Source organism: Varroa jacobsoni, unplaced genomic scaffold (assembly GCF_002532875.2).
Source record: "Varroa jacobsoni isolate VJ856 unplaced genomic scaffold, vjacob_1.0 contig00535, whole genome shotgun sequence".
In the NCBI taxonomy this organism is placed as follows: Eukaryota; Metazoa; Arthropoda; class Arachnida; order Mesostigmata; family Varroidae; genus Varroa; species Varroa jacobsoni.
In genome coordinates this window covers 93,109-112,094 of record NW_019214482.1, presented here as the reverse complement: position 1 = coordinate 112,094, position 18,986 = coordinate 93,109, and the positions used below count along the sequence as shown (strand labels likewise).

The following is an 18,986-nucleotide window of genomic DNA, read 5'->3' as shown; positions in this document are numbered from 1 at the left end:
GCTGGCCAATTGAGCGAATTGTTCAGAGTGACTCAAGTGTCATCATTTAACAATGCTCTATATATTTATGATCAGTGGCCGCCAATGCACAAAAAAAATTCTATTCATTCATATATTCCTCTATATAATGTAGATTTAAATAATAGTGCCCTAGAGACAGCCGGCGCCCGTCGCCGAACCTAGGCCACCACAGTTGTCCTCCTTAAGACACCACTGCTCAATAACATGGCCACCTAGTGTATGCCAGATATTAATAAGTAGGATTAGAAACGACTAACTTACTGCCTACTTAGCTGATAGATTCCCTTTCTTAATTAGCCAGCAAAATTGTTTCTTGCTTCTGCAGGTAGTGACCTTCAACGAAGCTATGTAAATCCGGACAAAGATGGAAGCGAGATTCGACTTAGGCGCATCGACATCCATCTGGCGTTGTCTGAACCTATTCCATTCAAGTGTGCCCACATTACGGTCATTTTATTTCATCTATACGGCGATCGTTATATATATTGGTCCGATACCCTTATGTACCGGTCAGGAGGATCCGCTGACATTATGGCAGAGAGAGCATAATGATCAGAATATGTTAAACGTCATCAACGAATTTGGAAATGTTCGCCAGGTGGCAGACAACGACGACGTGTGAGTACCACTATTTCTATTTTAATAGCCCGCTACAATACGAACTATCTATATCTAATTCGTTCTTTTTATTTATCCTGATCATATTTATTAAACCGAAACGAAGCGTATGGAGATTGCTGGCTAGGAAGTGTCCAACTTTTATACTATTCTACTGAATCTCCTGAGTGCATACGTCAATTCGGTGTAACCTAAATTCATTTCATCTTTAAAAATGTATTAAATTTTACTTGGTGAAAAGAATTAAGGACAGATTGGAGCGTGCTCGAAAATCTAAAGCTTATATCTGCTAATATATCAACTTCGCATGGCCTACACAGAAAAATTAGCTGGTCCCCTAAGGAACGCCACCCCTATCACCAAATTCATTAGGCCTAAGTAGAGGATGATTACGTCCGGGCGACACGAACGGTGTTGTTTATTTGGTGCAGTCATTTTAAAAACAGGCTTTTATTGTATCGTAGCACAGAGAGCGAACACCGAATTCGAGATACAAACCCAAAGCGCCATCGGTTTTTATATATGCTTCGGAACATATATGACCTTTACGTGTGATTCGTCTTTGAACGGTATATAGAATTTATTACTGTTTTGACCATGTATAACTAATGTAGTACAGACTGATAGCATTATTCGACTAACACGTACCACAAAAAACAAAGTAGATTTTAGAAATCGCCTGTGGGTTTTTTGAAACATTAATCATAAGAAAATAGTCATTCTGACGACTTTCTTCGAGCCGTTCATAAATAACTACGTTTGTCTTCTCAAGTCCATCTAGTAATGCCAGCCTCATATTTACAGTACAATGTATTGATGTCGTCATTGATGATTCCATGTTTAGATTACCCCAACTCAAATGAAGACGTCTCCCCTCGGATGTTATATCGTGATGCGTGTTTTTGCCTCGGATATATTGACGAACAAAAGTCTTGGCAATCTTAAAGCATGAGATCCCTGTGAGTGTTAAGGACACCAGTTTTGACATTTAGAAGTCGCTAGGTGCCCAAATAAAATCTCAACGATCTTGCTGGATAAACGCGTGTTTAGAATATATCTTCGCATTCAAATATGGCTATGCTCAGCGTTATTACTACTACTACTACTATTACTACTACCACTATGGAAGAATTAACATAAACTAGTCAAATTTGAGCAAAATTATAACGAAATTATAACAAAACGAGGCTAGCGCGCCACGTCGAACAACCTTAAAAATCATTGTGTCCTTTTAACGGCTTCGTTCGGATGAAACGACGTCAGATAGGGTGCAGAGATAGCGGTGTGATTCTAGTTGCTATTCCTTTACCCCCGTGTACATGTATCGTTCTCAAAAAATATCGCAATATTACTATTATTATTATTATTATTACCATAATTGTGCTTAATTGTTTTAACAATGAAAATCGTGAACCATCTTTTCGATCGCTTCAGGAAGTCGCCAGCGATCGGCGGTAACTGTTAACAGATTGGCTCTGGATTGTGGACTTAGCCTAAACACAGGTTAACTTCCGTTTACATCGGAACCATATCGCAAGAGATAGAAAACCCACTACGCCGTTAACCTCTTTTGACCCGCTTACCGCACTAATACATGATCAGTCTACTAATCGACTGCCGACTACAACCATATGTTCATCTATCCAAAAAAGTTAGCTCAAGTCAGCGCAGATTTTTACTTGACTCGAGGCGTCCGTATTCATCGCCACCGTCAAAACCTTTAGCGCTCTTCAAGTGTCGCGCACCCGCACGTTCCCTTACCTCTTGCCTTCTTCTGCTCCTACGCCAGCTCTGTGTCCGTCATCTTGATCTTTACGATGGTAAGCTGTGCATATAATAATATTAGCACAAACACGAAACGAACAATAGTAGCATCATGGTCTCAAAATGATCATGATGGTAGTTGCAGACTGTAAGGAAAATCTCAAGCGTTGCCATAACGTAGAGTCGAACAAGCGATACGTATTCTAGGGCAGCCTATACGTTCAATTCGACCCGATCACTACAGTGATGATTTGATCAGAGATGTTGGTGCCGTTATTGCTGGTATTGGTAATGGGGACATAAGTGAAATCTGTGAAAGAATGGACTTAGCTTCTACATTGGCCGAGCGCGCAAATTAACAGCACAGGATCGAGCAACGGAAAATGGATTACTGATTCAGTCTGTCTGGTTATCTGGCTCCCTCACTGGCAGAATGTCGTGATGTTTGCCGCCATCGCTGCGGGCGCTTCTGCCCGGATCGTGATCGCCAACGTCTGTTGTATCTAGACGATATATGGCACAACAGCTCTCAGTCAATTTTCACTAGATTTCTTCGGTTCGACAACGAATCATTCCTTTGGATGCTACTGCTGCTGCTGCTGCTGCTAATTCATGACAAAGTTTCCTTGTTAGGCGACTGGTCGCGCAAGCGTTTATTGCAGGCCATTTTCTTCCTGCTATCCCTATTTTTAACTTTTGTCCTTTTTGCTTTCGATTTTCCTTCTGCGACAAGGGACGATACAGCTAACTAATTTCACTCGTACTCCGTAGAAGACGCGGAGCTTAGAACGTAAAATAGAGGATGGTTTTGCTCAATTTATTCGTTACTCAAGCCAATAAATAACGCAGTCGTAGGCCTGCAGTTCTGTTCTCATGAATGCCATCTACAGTATTTTGCCGGGGTACTTCGGTGATCTGATAAGTATTTGTAAGGTATAAGTACATGTTCTACTTCAGATGCTATCAGTCTATAAATCGTTCGTAATAAGCAATTATTCACGCACATCGTGGCAACTCAGACGGCGTGTGATCCACGGTCTCCGAAAGATGATTTTGCCGCTTTCCATAATTATTCTTCCACAATTTCTGTAGCTATTACGCAGGTTTTTTTTCGCAAGCTCCTAGAACGTAACAGAAAAACGTCAATGTACTCATATTGGCTGGCACATTCAGCTATTGAAGCAAGTTTGGAATGGACACTGCCCTATATATTACTTAAGCGACATAACAAAGTAGGTGCGTTTTTCAATATGAGTGAAACGTATTAGAAAATATTAGTATTATTCGTATATCTATCGTTCCTAGTTTCGTTAATTCATCGTTCTGCTTGGCTCGCGAAACAAGATGGGTTTTTTCCGATCAGGGTCGGCAATAATTCCCTAAAAGTAATTTCCATGCAGTAGACCATGTCTGCATTACGGGCTGTAGCGTACCACCGTCGACGTCGCTGTGGTCCTTACGAATCGATGCGTCGTGAGATTCATTCAAGTTAGGGGCCCAAGCCACTGCTGCCCTCAGCAAAACCCAAAGCTGCCTCTGCAGGTCCGTGTAGCTAGAAGCTTCTACAGTAGCTAGATTATTTAGCCTACTAGTGTTAGAGGAGAGTACTTTTCGGTACACTCGTCTATGAGCATCAATGGGAGCAGTAGTTTTGGATATTTTCGTCCGCTGTACTTACTTTTTCTACTTATATCGCTCCATGCTGGCTTCCTGGTTCCTATAAAGAGCGGCACCGTCTCCTCCATTACGAGATAAATATCTGATAGAACAAGCCTTATACAGTACTACGCTGTAATATTCGATGTAGTAAACATGTATGTAAATTGGCCAGCGAATAAACATACTATTGGATGTATAACTTTCATTTGTGTTTTTACGTAATCATACAGCCATTCATTCCAGTAGGTCGAACAGATATAGATTTACAACAGCAAACATTTTTTTACGCAACGCATCTACCGAGACATGAGCCAATCCGCCAAGAGCTACAGAGAGTGCAATTGGACCGTATTTTCGTCTTTCTAGGACGAATCTTCCTTGTAAACGAGGCCGTCCATCAGGTCGCCTGTGTTCTGTATTCCTATATCAGTATCCCATAGTAACAACGTCAAAATCAGTAATTGTTTCAGTAGTATAATCAATAGTATAAGAATTGTTGCTACCAAGCAGTAAATTTTGCTAATAGTCGTATATTTATAAGGGTGTCTTATCCGTCTGGAAGAGCCAGATCTGTGCGCTATTTTGATCTGAAAAGGCTGACAAAAGTCTTCACCTTCCGTACGGTTGTTGACACTGAATATGATTGTATGGTAGCGGTGGTATATAAATACCTTTAGGTCCGAAGGGAAAATTTGGCGAATTCTTTAATTGATGACGATCAATATGAATAGGATCTAGAAATTAGATATTTCATAGAGTATTTTACCTTGCCAGTGGGGTTAGATGTTATTGATCAGTTTTGTTTCGTTAAAATTAGTTGGTATAGGTAAACATGGATCCATTAGAAGGGAGAAACGTCGAACGTTTAGTCTCCGTGATAATACAGCGCTTATTAAATTTCGGCACGCGTGATGGCCTGGCCTAGAGTCGAAATCGGAGGTACACACACTTTGTCTCATGTTAGGGCTGAAATAAAAGACAGACGTAAAAGCTCGACACACTGATTTAATTTTCGAATGTTCTGTTCAGTGTAGTACAGCTGACGAGGGCAGGCTCTTGAACCAAATTCTGTCCAGCATTTCTGCTCCAGATTCAGGCTCATAGTCAACAGAGGTATAGTCAACGACGAAGTCCAAAATATTTCACTTTATAAGATGTTGATAAATTACATATACGGAAGCTGTTTCTACATGTTTAACGTCATCTGTCAGTCATTGATGCTTCGTCAAATTCTCTGAAAGTCATCGTTGACTATTATCTTGATGAGTTACGCATCATCAGCATTTTACCCTGTACGCCATAGATTCATCGCACCATCCGCGGAACGAGCCAGTAGCAGCTACAATCTTTATTCCAGGTACGAAGTAGGACAACACACACCTGTAAGCCTACTCTACTAATAACATCCAATGTGGCTTTGGTAAGGGGGGTCTGGTCCTGGGGGTGGATGACTTGGTCTGGTCCTTCTCATCCTACGATTCTTCTACCAGATCCTTCTAATTCCTTTCGCTAAAAGTTTTTCGTCACTTTACATGAAGTTCTATCACAACTTCTGTTTTGTAAACTACGTTTGCTATTGCTGCTGAACAGATCCACGTTGAGGTCAAGCCGGAAGATTTGCTCTAAGCCTAGAAATCTGGTTATGCGACCAGCTAACACCTAATGTAGAATATTATTGAAGTATGCTTTCCGTTTCAGACATGTAAGCCGTTCGATTGGAAAAGTGGAGCGGCATGCGAATATTCTCAATTTGCAACGAATGCTTCTGATCTACCCGTGTTGAAATAATCTTGTTTATTCCACCCTAGGGTTGTTGGAGCAATTGTTGAAAGCAGTTCAGTCAGGAGACAGGCTATACGTTAATTTTACCAGATATGCCTTAAACATTTCATGTTCAACCTAGGTTATCGTAGTTTGTCTAAGTTATTCAAATATTCGAATTAACATATTGACCTCTGCGATTTTGTTAATTTTTTTTCAAGATTTTTTACGACACCCTTACTAATCCGGTATGCTAATAACAACAGTATAGTTGGACAAAACAAATGCTCAGTCGACATTTTGTTTGTACAAGAAGGCGAAGGATACATTGAATAGCAAGCTAATCCACAATTTATATATATATATATATATATATATATTAGGATTAGTTAATATATGTTTTTATCCTGCAACACGAAATCAATTAAAATAAGTGCTTATTTAATTATCTCTGAACAAAGCAGATGTCGCTCTATGTCCCCGTCATTTCGTGTTGCCTGTAAGTGGGTCCACGGCCGAATGACGCCCGTTTCGCTGGAAATCAGCTTATCTCGTTGAGCTAAGTGATTGTTTTCCAAGCGTAATCCGCCTCGCCACAAAGGGTCATTGACAAGACTATACCTGAGTTGTTACAATTTCAGTGGCGACCAGTGGCAATTACGTTCGACTCGGGCGTTCTAACCTGCATTAACCGTAACTTCGTCATCGGTACATGTTACGGTGTTTCAGTTATCTTTATACCGTTAAACGCCGATTTTTCTAATGCATTTTTATGCTTCGATGTTTCAAACCCGAAATTTGACTTTTCTGGTCGTGATCTATTAAGTGCTCTGTAAAACAAATGTTACAGCTTGCTTCAAAAGTACTCAGCTACCCGAAGTACGAGACAGCCTTGTAACAGTGAACCTGTATTGACTACACCGCAACAAACCATCGTCCAACAAATACTTCATCGTAAATTTTTATTAGCTCGAGAAAAAAATGCATTATTGCAGGTCAATTTGAAATCAATGATGTCTACGATATTTTGGGGAAATTCATCACTTTTTATTTATACACAACGGAAATTCGTATGAGAAAAGGCGAAGGTTCTTTTTCCGTTAGTAACCACTTTTTTTTTTACTCATCTTCACTCTAGCATGTAGCACACTTCTATAGGGAGAAAACGTAAGTAGCGTGCGACATAGAAACACATGTATAGCATTATCAATGGAAAAAAAATAAGCGCCAGATATTAATAAACCTATGAACATTTCTCTAATCCGCGCAGATGCGATAATCACTTCATCAGAGAGTTGTCAATGCTTAGAAGCCTATATATTTGCTTGTGTCTGGGATGTGTGGGACCTGGTAAGTTGCGTTTTCTGATACATAACGGTCGAAAACCTACATCCATTTGGAAGTTTCCGTTTGTCAGTTATGGACGCACGGACGTATCTTTGATTTCAGTGAATGCATTGCAACTTCCAGGTAACTTTGCAGTATTTTTCTCGCCTGATATTTTTCATTATGCCGTTTATGTACACGTATTTTGTTGTGAACTACGGACTCTCAATAGGACGCAACTAGGTGCTACGTGACTGGTTGCGTAAGTCCAGTAGCAATGACAAAAATGACCTTTTCGTCATTCTACCCCACAAATAATCCCAAGTCGTGTGCGCATATCGCGGATTCAAGCAACTTCAAACTTAATAATTGATACTTTTCCCTCATCAGTTGGTACAGATGCAGCGAACGAACCATCAATCCCGCAAAGCTACGACCTCTCCCTCTTAACTCGGCTGCCGCTTAATTGTCGTCATGATGGCAGCGTTCCATTCAATTTTATTGACTAAATAAGTCTAGTGCTTACAGGACACTATGAATGTATCGTAATTTGTATGCGAAAAACCACAGGCAATGATATTTTGGACGATGGTGTCGTTATGCAAATGTTATTTGCTTCTAAACGCACCTTTTACCTATTGCGTTCATTTCTATAACTATTACAGAAAATCTTCTATTAATGTATACACTTATACACTGGTTTTCGTTAGTTGCGTATTCGTGTTATCTATTGATCACAGCAGAAATCTCATTATAAATTAACAATTGTTTCTTTTGGCCCCGTACCCGTGTGTGTAACACAACACGTTTTTACAGAAGTCAAATAATAATGTCGCTTGCAACGGGGGGCGGGGGGAGGGGTAGTTCAAGCGGGAACAAAGCTTAACGTTAGTGCAGAACGGACTGCTTGGAACTATCATTATACTGCTATATTTAATCTTGACGCTGAACCATTCTCTCCCTATAGGCGATCACCGATGCTTCCGTTCCGAGCTTGATTCCTCAATGGCGACCGCGTCAGCGAGCTGAGAAGCTGGCAAACGGTAGCCCCTATTCGACTAGAAAACTTTTCTTATTTCAAACGTCTAGCCGCGTTATATTACTGTCGTCTCCTATTCATCCACTTTCCAGTATTAGCTACATTAGCAGAGGGAGGTATTCATCATCTATCGGGCCAACTGTGTCTTTGTCATTTATCGTGTCCCAACATATAAGACTATTTTCTTCTACATTGTCGCCCACATCGACTCTATATAGATATATATGTAGAGCTGTTCACTTACGAACCAACAGAAGCGGTCAATGTTATTTTCAGGGGGATGAATAGATATCGTAGTAATACATAAACAGAGAACTGGAATCATAAGCCTCGTAAATCATATAGAAATTAGTAATTGACTTTAGAGTTGTTAAGCGAATGCGTCGTGGATAGACACTTAACTTCAAGTCTCGACGGACGAAGTTCACTGGAGACGAGCGACATCTGTTGTTTGTCTGACTATGACTGGCTACGGTGCTTCAGCTGAACTCAACATTGGCCAGCTGTCGTCAGTCCAATGCCAATATCACGGTCTTTTTTTTTTTAGGGAATTCATTATCGGTACTGTATTATAATGATACGCAAAAGCGAATGCTTCATGCGTCCAATGCTGGCGGGAGAGCAGCCTTTGGGCAAATATACTTCACATCAACGACAGCCTTCGGACCGATTTTTGATACTGCGCGTCATATATTCTCATGGGTAAGGACGCCGCGCACGTCGTCATCCCTCGCGATAAAACGTTTGCCCAACCGTCGAAATCAATAAAATATTCATATAATAGAAACATTTTCAACTCTCGACGTTAACAGCGGTTTACTTTTCCATTGAAGAGGCTTTGGTGGTTTGGCTATTACTGAGAATTTCCTAACTACTAAACTTCTCCGATTAGTGCGATTGTAGGAAAGGCGGCATCTGTATGCAATAGGGCCTCCTTTCAACGGAGCCGTAGCGTCTATTCTTAATAGCCTTTGTTGTAGACGGTGGCTGTAGATGCAAAGCTGCGCTCCCTTCGGTCGAACGAAGCGGAGCGGGCATGAATAGATTGGATAGATAGAAGTTATCATTGCTGCTACTACTGTTCCTGCTTGACAAGTTCATTATTTATGCTTAGATAAGGTACATTATTCGGCTATGGCGCGCGCGTCCCAAGGAAACACGCCACTCTAGTTCGTAAGCACGCCAATCAAACGCAACCATGTCTAACACTCGCTGAGCCGAAAGGTAGCCAAAAACGTCAATCCCGTTAACTACGGCAACTTCGTTGCCTGTCATTTATGTTCAGAGAAAAATGTTTTATTAAAACTCACGTATCTGCGTCTTAACGTCGATGTGTGTTGTTTTTTTTCGTGATACCCGTGACAGATTTGTTTTTTTCGGCTTGGTGGTACGATTAGTGAAAGACAAACAGCGCTGAATATAAAACAGCGTTAAATGGGGGAAGTATCGATATGATTATTCGACACTAATTACGGAACAGATCCGTAGAATACTAAATGTACAAGACTTGATTTTTGAAAATTTCTGCGAAATGGGTAGAAAAAATGTAACATACATTTACTGGCCCATTAGGATGATTGCTAGAAAGCTTTGCTGCCTACTAATAGTATCGATAAGTGATACTAAAGTTCATTATGGAATAATATAAAAAATGTAGTTGTTAGCGACCATTTTGCGTCAGGCAGAAACCTTAGTCAATGGAATATAACTGGCACTGCCATTAGCCGAAGGGCAAGCTCCACTGAATCAAATAACTACCTATAGAGAGAGCGTTCATAATGAAAGCTCGTCCAAATCACCGGCAACGTGTCTACGTGTAGGTGCTTTGTGGCCGCTGCGCTATATCAAACTATTCAATTTTGGTTTCTATGGAAGATTAGCAATAATGTAATATCTACGATTTGATGATGGGGTGTCTACGTATATGTGAGGCAACACAGATGGCGCTCTTGTCGGTACAGATATGTCCGTCTGGGCATGCGATTTTGTGTGGCAGATAAGCGTAGTAGAAATCGTTGCAAACATTTTGAAAGGAATAAAAATTCATTTGTATTAATTAAAGCCATTATGCTTTAGCGGGTGCATACGCAGGTGCACACGCCGGTGCACAAGGTCTTCGCTAGCACTGTTTTTTTTTTTATTAAATTACACATGAGTCACTCGATCCATCGTTGTCAAATTACTCTTGTTAGAGCTACTTAACTAAGTTGAAGATATACAGACGTTAGCGTCACCGCAAAGGGTCTATCTAAACTGTTTGTCCGATATAGTTTGTTTCTATAGCAGCCTGGTCGAGGCCTTTTGTAATGGTATTTGTTTTTGGTTTTTCTGAACCGAATTCAATAGGACAACCTGTTTTCTTTGAGAAAACAGGATGTCCTACTGAATTTAGTAGGCCGTTACGAGACGATAGAAGGACAGCAATGTCAATCGAGGAATTACCGCTGGAATCGATGAATCGTATCTTATCAAATATGGGTGTTTAAATAGAAGGTCCTTAGCCTTTCGGGGAACTAAGAGGAAAAGCTCTTATGAGAGTACGTAGGATCATGATTATAGTCATCTCACATACACACGAGACTGCAAGCTTACTAAACTATGCAGTTGACCTACAGGGTGTTGCAAAATGTAGACGCCATTAGCAACAAACATTTACTGATTCTGCTCTATCAGCCTGTACGTCTTGTTTTCCGGGGATCTTGTTTCAGTTTTTCAGGTTATACAATGTACGTGTTTTCTACATAACCATCAATGTTGAAGAGGGCATAATGCTACATTTTGATTCTTAAAAAACAATACCATAACTAGAATTAGCAGTGAGCAGTTTTCAATTATGAAAATCGCTCATCGATCTCTACTCATTCACACGACTTATAAATAATAGACAAATATATAATAATTGTTTCATGTAGAGATGTCTCGCAATTCGTTGGGTGATATGGGTTCATATGACACTAGCGTTATATGGAACTAGCGTTGTTTCGCGCCAGGTAAGAATTCGGATTATTTCAAGCCTTTTTTTTTTGCCATGTATGTCCAGTAGCTGCTGTTCATTAAATAGGAACGACTTCTCTTTTCATGAGAGTAGAAACGTCAATGAATTTACTCACCACATCATAAAAACAGCACGAAAACACGAAGCGGCATGCACACACGCACGTCGTTCATTTACTCAGGGAGAGTGCTAGTCAGCCGTTCGGCGGGCGCTTGCCTAGTTAAGCGAACATCCTGATGATAATCAGGGGGGGGGGCCGACTATTTCGTTTCTATCTCGGTTTTGTCACTGTTGTCGACTACGCTAGCGGTCATTACAGAACGATTCATTTACGAACATAGGAAGCAACGCTCCTAATCAGTGTCAGAACGACTGAGACAGAGAACAAATCAGGGCGGTCCCTTGTCCAGGTACCCATTCAGAGTTGTTCAGTGAAGAGCTAATAAAGAAAAAAAAATAGTGCATAGTCTGACGATGCCCTAGTCATACAATATTGGTGAATTAACACACTGCTGCTCTGAACGAAGTTCACTGGGACGGGCGTAACCGTGACAATAAGTCTAATTTCAAGTCATCTAGTTCATTGTTAGGCGTCCCTATTTGATACGATATTTACGAGTTCATTTATAAATATGACGCTGAGAGGCTTTAGCTATGCGCAACCTTTAAATCGTGCATGAGCTTCGAAAATGCAAATTTAGCTGAAAGTCATCCGATGGAAGTCCCTCTTTCGACGTATGTGCTGTGGTATCTACGTTGGATAAGAACAGATGAAGATGAAGATGAAGAATCGATACGATGACCACTATGAAGGCTTGTTTCAACAGGGTTGGCTTTTAATACCGTTCATATAATTATGCGTGTAGAAGTATGACGTTCTGTTAGGTCTGGTGGCTTTTGTCTAAACAATGATAGATAGGTAATAGATAGATCTGTGGATTTTTTTTTGTTGTTTTGGCATTGTGAATGGAACAATGCGACATAGTAGCTATTTGGGCGAATTGCCGAACATATCTTCTCTCTTCTCTTAACCGAGATATGGTCAAAGATAGGATTATGCGCAAGATAAATAAGCGGTACTGACGAGCGCCTATAGCGCGGAATTACCGTACACACATTGTTCCCCAACGAACCTGCTCACGTTAGCCTGATACGTTCACGCATGCGAGCGAGGTATCGTATCACTGAGTCGCATCTAACAAAGAAAATCCAAAAAGACAAGCTGTTTTTCATACCAATCCAATAGAAACTTTTTGTGTTATATCTTAAATTATACGCGTCTCAGGTTCTAGGTAGAAGAAAGTAGAATCGATGGCCATACATCCAAACAAGTATTCTATATATATACAAAGTGTGCGTGTCAAGTGGTGACGTCAACATTTTGGCATTGGCGTTTTTCTACAGTGAAATACTAATTGTTTCGTTGGTAATGAATTCTTGTCTCGGCGGTCGCCAACTCAATCGCGACAAGCAGAAAACAGTTATACGAGCGCGCCAAAAAAGCCGTCGATTTAAATGACGATTAAAGTGACGCTGATGAAAATGAAATGAGACTTTGGACAGATGGTCTTTGACCTGCCAGGAATCATTTAGTAATGATCGCAAACTGTGTTCTTATTTCCTCCGTCATTGTGTTGTAGCTATATATTGGGCTTATTTAATGAGGGATAAGGGCGGGACCAGTGAGAAAGGGGAGACGAGGAAATAATGGTATTTGTAAGCCTGTAAATTAGGTATATTCAGAGACCTCGAATTGTCGACTGACGGAGCTCAATAGCGGTCGCTCGCCCCGTGAACACGGCTAAGGGCCATGCGTCGAAATTTTTCCTACAAAGAACAAACAAATGGAGGCAGAAATTTTGAGTTTCGTTCTACACAAATGTCGAAATCGCAGAAGACCAAAGTACTGTGTAATCGGTTACGGTTGTAGTGGGGCATGCTTATATATTAGACAGTAATGGGGTGACTAACTTCACAACCGACTCTGTCGTGGACGGTGGGGAGTGCTTATGCTACAGACCCAAAATTTACACGCATCTGGGCGTCACCATATCCAAAGGCAGTAGCCTAATTCATGAGAACATTTTAAATTAAACTTTCGAACTATCCCTATAGCCAAAGTAGTTTCGGCTCAACAAAGGACAATTTACATATAAGTTCCAGCGTTCATGCGACATGTATTTTACCCGTCTGATGTTGTCTAAATCGTCTTTGCGAATTCTTAGTATAATAATATTATCTGATCGTTACCTAGTGACTGTTCGAGATCAGCTTATGCGTACGGTATTATTATTTTATTGTCAAACTTCCGTATTCTTTATCCTCCCCTAGTGATAACACAGCCGGTAACAGACAATTATCCAGACAAAGGAAAGTCAGCATAATTTTTGTTTTTTTTTTTATCATCTGAATTAATTCTAACAGGAAATATCTGGTGCTCGCCTCGAATACGGTACGTCCAGGTCAAATCTTTCGCGTGCATCTTCATCTGATTAAAGCACCTTACCCGCTCACCGTGCGAACATCCCTTTCATGTGACAGAAATGAAGTGGCCGCAGGAAGCGAAGTGATTGAGGCTGGCGAGAGTACGATCATTTTATTACAGGTAATATGAGGTCAGGGTAGGCATAGACGGATAATTTAGTAAGTTCATTTGTTTGGCAATAGCTGAATATTATGAAGCTAGATTTTAGGGTACGATACATTTACGAACGGAATTCATAGGGTGTCATAGATTTGCTTTTTTCTATTTGAATTGGCGCCGTACGTCGTCTCTGAAGTTTCTGTATTTTATACGTTAATAAATAGATATAACTACTTCAAAAACAGATAACCGCAAAAGGCTAATTTAGTCGATTTTGTTTATTTTGCCATTTGTAAAGCTAGACCTTAGGTATTTATAAGCGTCTGTATATAAAAGTAGCTGAATTATATGTACTCGGAAGAATCCGTATATGTTATGTTGGTACGCTTCTTGGTTTTGAATAGTTCGAAGTGAAGCACCCCTATTCGACGACACCGTATTTTTATACGTAAGTTATGTTGTTCGATTTTTAGCCATAGGCGCTCGATGTCTTCATAAAAGATCGTACATTGCCAGCAGCATGTAAACAATGCTAAAAATAGTCATAATAACAATGCCACAGATAGTCTCTCACAGAGATTCGCCACTAAACAGCCCCTGGCGAATCCAGCCTGATCAATCATCACCTGTCGTCATGGGTGCGTTAGCGTAGCAGAACAATGAATATATCGCAGCACGAAAAACCTAATAAATCATCGTTTGATCAAACAGTTCCACCGAACAATGACCGTAATCACATACCAGACCCTCATGAAATGGATCTCGTTCATGCTCCTTGACTGTTCGTTGTTCCTCTATGGGGCACCGTCTCGTCATGCTTTGTTAGTATCCATTGGCACGAACGTTACGGTAGGCGTACCGTAAGAAATTCGCTCTATTAATAGAATGCCACAATGATCATAGCTTCGTCGGCCGCAAGAGATTGCGTGACTTCTGAATGGCAGCCTCTCTAGTGTAATGCGTCTATGAACCTAACAATGGCAAAATGATTTCCATTCCAAAATCCGACTACTCTGACTCGCTCGCTTCCTTCCTCTAGAGCGTGTATCCGAGACACGCATGTGGCTTTTCAGCGGGCTTAAGTCAAAAACAAATCTGCGCCATGATTAATGTGGCGAACAAACACACCGTACCTAATATATGCCTATAAGCCAATGAACAAGTCGGTGAATTGGGGGTAATGGCCGCTTGTGTATAGCAAGCAAACAGAAACTTCAGCGTAGGATCTCCTAAAGTCTGCTGTGTGATGAAGAAATGTTAGTTAGTTCAGTTAGCTCGATACAATTTTCTAACCAATGTCAGTGACTTAGATTGGGCGCATGTTTGTAGGCCTGATAGAAGGCCATTTCGAAAGAGTTAGTATAGTAAAATAAGCTCCTCTCAAGAAACTGATCTAAGTCGAGTGGGACACGTGTAGGCCAATAGATGCAATCACTTACTATCGCTATAAGCAACTTTAACAAATTTTCAATGATTTTTTTTATGACGGATTTTTATGGGAAAATAATTGTATTGCTAGGTAACGGGAACATGAAAATAGACACGCGACAGATTTTGTTCAAAGAACTTTATTCTATGTTGTAATCAGTCGCTAACTGAATAAATCTTTTATATAACTGAATAAAGCTTTTTTTAAGACATGGCCACGTACATAGGAGCTATGATACCACATTAGGCATTGGATAAAATTGTTTCTAAGGGTCCTTCTTCTTTGATCCTTCTTCTAATCTTCTCTGGTCAGCACACTTCCAGTAACGTGCTCACTCATGCCATAATGAGTGGCACTAATAAGAGTAATAATAATAATAATAATAATAATGAGCAGTGTATTGACATGTTACAAGCAATAAGTGTAACATCACTTTTTTCCTGCTGTTGCTGCGCTAATGTTTTTTAGGTACCTCATAACGCAAAAAAAGGCCGCTATGTTTTCCAAGCGCAGGGTAACACAGGTGGTGCACTTGGAGGAACTTCCTTTTGGGAGGAACGCGAAGTCATCTTCAAACCCCAATTCCTCACCATTCTTATTCAAACCTCACAACTTGTCTACAACCTAGAACAAAAGAGTCAGTACAAATATAAATCGCATACTGTTTCAATTGATACAACCTTTGTTACTTATCGAAATTATGTAGTAGTTGCGTTGCTGGCACGTCTAGAATACAAAACCAGTACTCACTCTTGATGCATGTAAAAAATATAAACATCGTTGTCGATAATATGTAAACATATTTATTATCGAAACGTTAAGTATTAGCGTGGGACGGACAGCGTAACTATCTAACGTTCGTTGAACCTGATAATATTTGTCGAGCAAGATTATCCGGTTCGTCTTACTACTTAATGGATACTTAGTTTAAGTTTCTCGAAATGCAATTATCTCAGGCAAACTATATAGTGTTATTTCAGTAATTCTCACAAAAGCCCCGTTTGGCTCAATAGTTGCAGCCCGCATTGTACTTCTTACAACAGAGCTTAAACCGTACGAAGATCCTGTGGACGTTTTTCTATTGGTGAGCTATTATTCTTAGTTGCTTAAAGTTATCTTCATAATAAGCGTCAGTTGATTTTTAGCCAAAGAAGCTGTTGGCTCTCGTTCTGAGTATCCAAGTTCTTCAATAAATAATGCAAACATGGACATCGCTGCTCGTATCTAGAGCTCTTCGAAGTTAACAGTTCTGCAGCATAACTATCTACTCGAATTTTTAAGGAGACTAAGTAAGCAAATCTGTGAAGATAATCTCAGTAGGTTAAGCACGTTCTATAGGACTCGCGCGGAATCGTACTCAAACGTTGGACTTCACGCTATCCTTACCTTGGCGTAATTAGCGTTTCATTCGACCTTCCCGAAGAATACGAACCAGGATGGTGGACTATACGGACACAGGTTCTTAATCAGGTATTATTCTTTTTCAGAGTCGGACCTTGTTCAGCAGTATTAATCACAACAAATAAAGTCGTTATGCCAACAGCAGTGTAACAGTGTTAAAAAAATCAGATTAAATTCATTGCGTGTGTTAGTAATCGTTGTGTGTGTACGGCCAGGTTGAGGAGAAGCGCATTCTACTGGAAAGATGGTACACAGAACGCTTTGACGTCTACGTCTCGATGCCGCCATTTTTGGTGACGACCGACGAATATCTGGAGGGTGACATCACGGCGAATTTTACAAACGTTGCTCCGACATATGGCAACCTCACAGTTCGGGTACTCGTGAAGCCGTTCAGTAGATCGACGAAAACAAGGAGACCAATTACCTTAACCGACAACTTCATTGAGGACTATGTTCATGATGTAGGTACCTATAACGAGTATATAATTTGGTATTTTATATAAGTTGCATTGTATCGTACCGAAACGTTCGAGAGAATGATAGGGAAAGCTTCGCCAAATACGCCTACCATGTCCACCTCGCTCTAACCTCTTATGACATAGATCACCAATGCAATAAATTTTTTACTACTTTCCATTAGTACATTTTTTCTCTAGACCATTCTGTTTGTTCTTTGAAAGTACTTCATTATACATTTTATCTATGTAACAACCATTGTGCACATTACAGTTTCGTGGCGCGTACCACTTTCAATATTCGTTGAAGCAGCTTGCATCGCTGGCCTATCCTTACCACCTGTCCTATTGCGAGATTGAGGTTCATGCAAGCATCGGCGAACGATTCATTGATGTCATCGTGGACGGCTTCTCCAAAGCGCGCATTGTCAACGACTCAATCACAATCACTATCCTTGGCGATAAACCGCTCATATTCAAGCCTCACATGGAGTTTTACGTTTACGTAATACGTCTACTTAACTGCAATATATATTACCCAAAAAGATGCACGGATATTTCCTCGATTAACAGATGATTCAAAATTCAAGCTAACGGGAAGCTGGGTCGAATGTGTAATTGTCCGTTAGTAGTTCTACAAAGGCCTTATAGAAGTTCCCCCTTTTCTATTTGAGATCAAAGACGTGTCCCCGTTGGCATTATTTACAAATTATATGTTGATGCTCGGAACTGTGTGATACTTGCAGCTTTTTGGACCAAAACGAACTTCTACAATCTTCAATCGGTTCGCTTGTGAAATGATACGAGCACAACAACCTGAGTAATTTCGATAGTAAAATATACAACTGCGTGTGTCGGCAATCGTAATTTTTGGCTGTACCTTTCAGAGCCGAGTCAATTCAGGACAATTATTAAGCCTTTTCTCGATTTCAATTAGTACATGATTGAAGTTTTGAAGGTTCGAATTGTGGTTCCGTTCTTTCGTTGTTAGCGAAGCTCTACTCTGTACAACACTTTAGTGTATTTTTCACAACTCCTAAATGCATGTACACAAAGAAAGGTTGAATCTATTGAGTGCTTATATAGGGTAGCACATTGAGGCACTTCAAAACAAATTATGTAACAAATCAGTGTGAGGCGCGGCTTTCCTAGAGAATCCTACTGCGCTCACTATAATTTATAATAAAAAATTCCCCACCCCCCACCCCCATATTAGAATGTTCAATAAGCTAATTAATATAACTGTAGCAACTTACTATCAAATCATCTAAGCAGTGCTTATTATATTATTGTAAGTGCTCTTGAAGTTCTTCGCACCATTAACATGAGACAGTGACCCACTTTTGTGGCGAAGAATCATGCTGCAATTATCTGTTTTGGTTAGTACATTATAAAATCTAAATCCACTCATTGGTTGCAGTTGTATTGTCTCATCGATATTCTAAGATTCGACTCCGTTTAGTAACGGACGGAATGCTACTTTCTAGGTCCAAGTAAGTTACCACGATCAGGTGAAACTACCCGAAAAGGTACTGAACGATGGAACAATCAGCGTAACATTAGTTGCTTCTGGGGACTTTGGTCGTCTTGAGATTAGTCACCGAGACCATAAACTCGATAGTAATGGAGTGGCAAAAATAAGAGAGCTTGCTCCTGATAGGACAGAACGTATTTATATTCAGGTAAGGAAAGCCGAAGTGCTGTCAGAGATCATATGTTTTGATGACCTTTTGTTGTAGCAAGAAGACCATGACAGGACTGGCTAAGGCTCCACGATTAGAATGCAAAATTGTCAGTTCTTATTTGCCGGCCTGAAGAGTTGCTGCCTAGCAGTCGGCGACAAACTAGATTCCTATGCCTAACAAGGCCATGCACGTTTTGCCGAAACAATTTCGCCTGCCAATTAAGGCTGTATCTACTGATCGTAATAT

The 18,986-nt window shown here is 40.4% G+C and overlaps 1 protein-coding gene across 1 annotated transcript in view; it reads left to right on the top strand.

Moving 5' to 3' along the window:
- The window catches only part of LOC111271329 (CD109 antigen), a 37,665-nt gene that overhangs the window by 7,530 nt on the left and 11,149 nt on the right, over positions 1-18,986 (top strand). Inside the window, exons 2-9 of the mRNA XM_022852059.2 lie at positions 347-639; positions 13,608-13,788; positions 15,665-15,833; positions 16,210-16,280; positions 16,535-16,666; positions 16,813-17,061; positions 17,330-17,560; positions 18,543-18,737. Of these exons, the coding sequence (XP_022707794.1) occupies positions 386-639; positions 13,608-13,788; positions 15,665-15,833; positions 16,210-16,280; positions 16,535-16,666; positions 16,813-17,061; positions 17,330-17,560; positions 18,543-18,737 (1,482 nt within the window). The 5' untranslated portion in view covers positions 347-385. The remainder of the gene's footprint in view (positions 1-346; positions 640-13,607; positions 13,789-15,664; positions 15,834-16,209; positions 16,281-16,534; positions 16,667-16,812; positions 17,062-17,329; positions 17,561-18,542; positions 18,738-18,986) is intronic.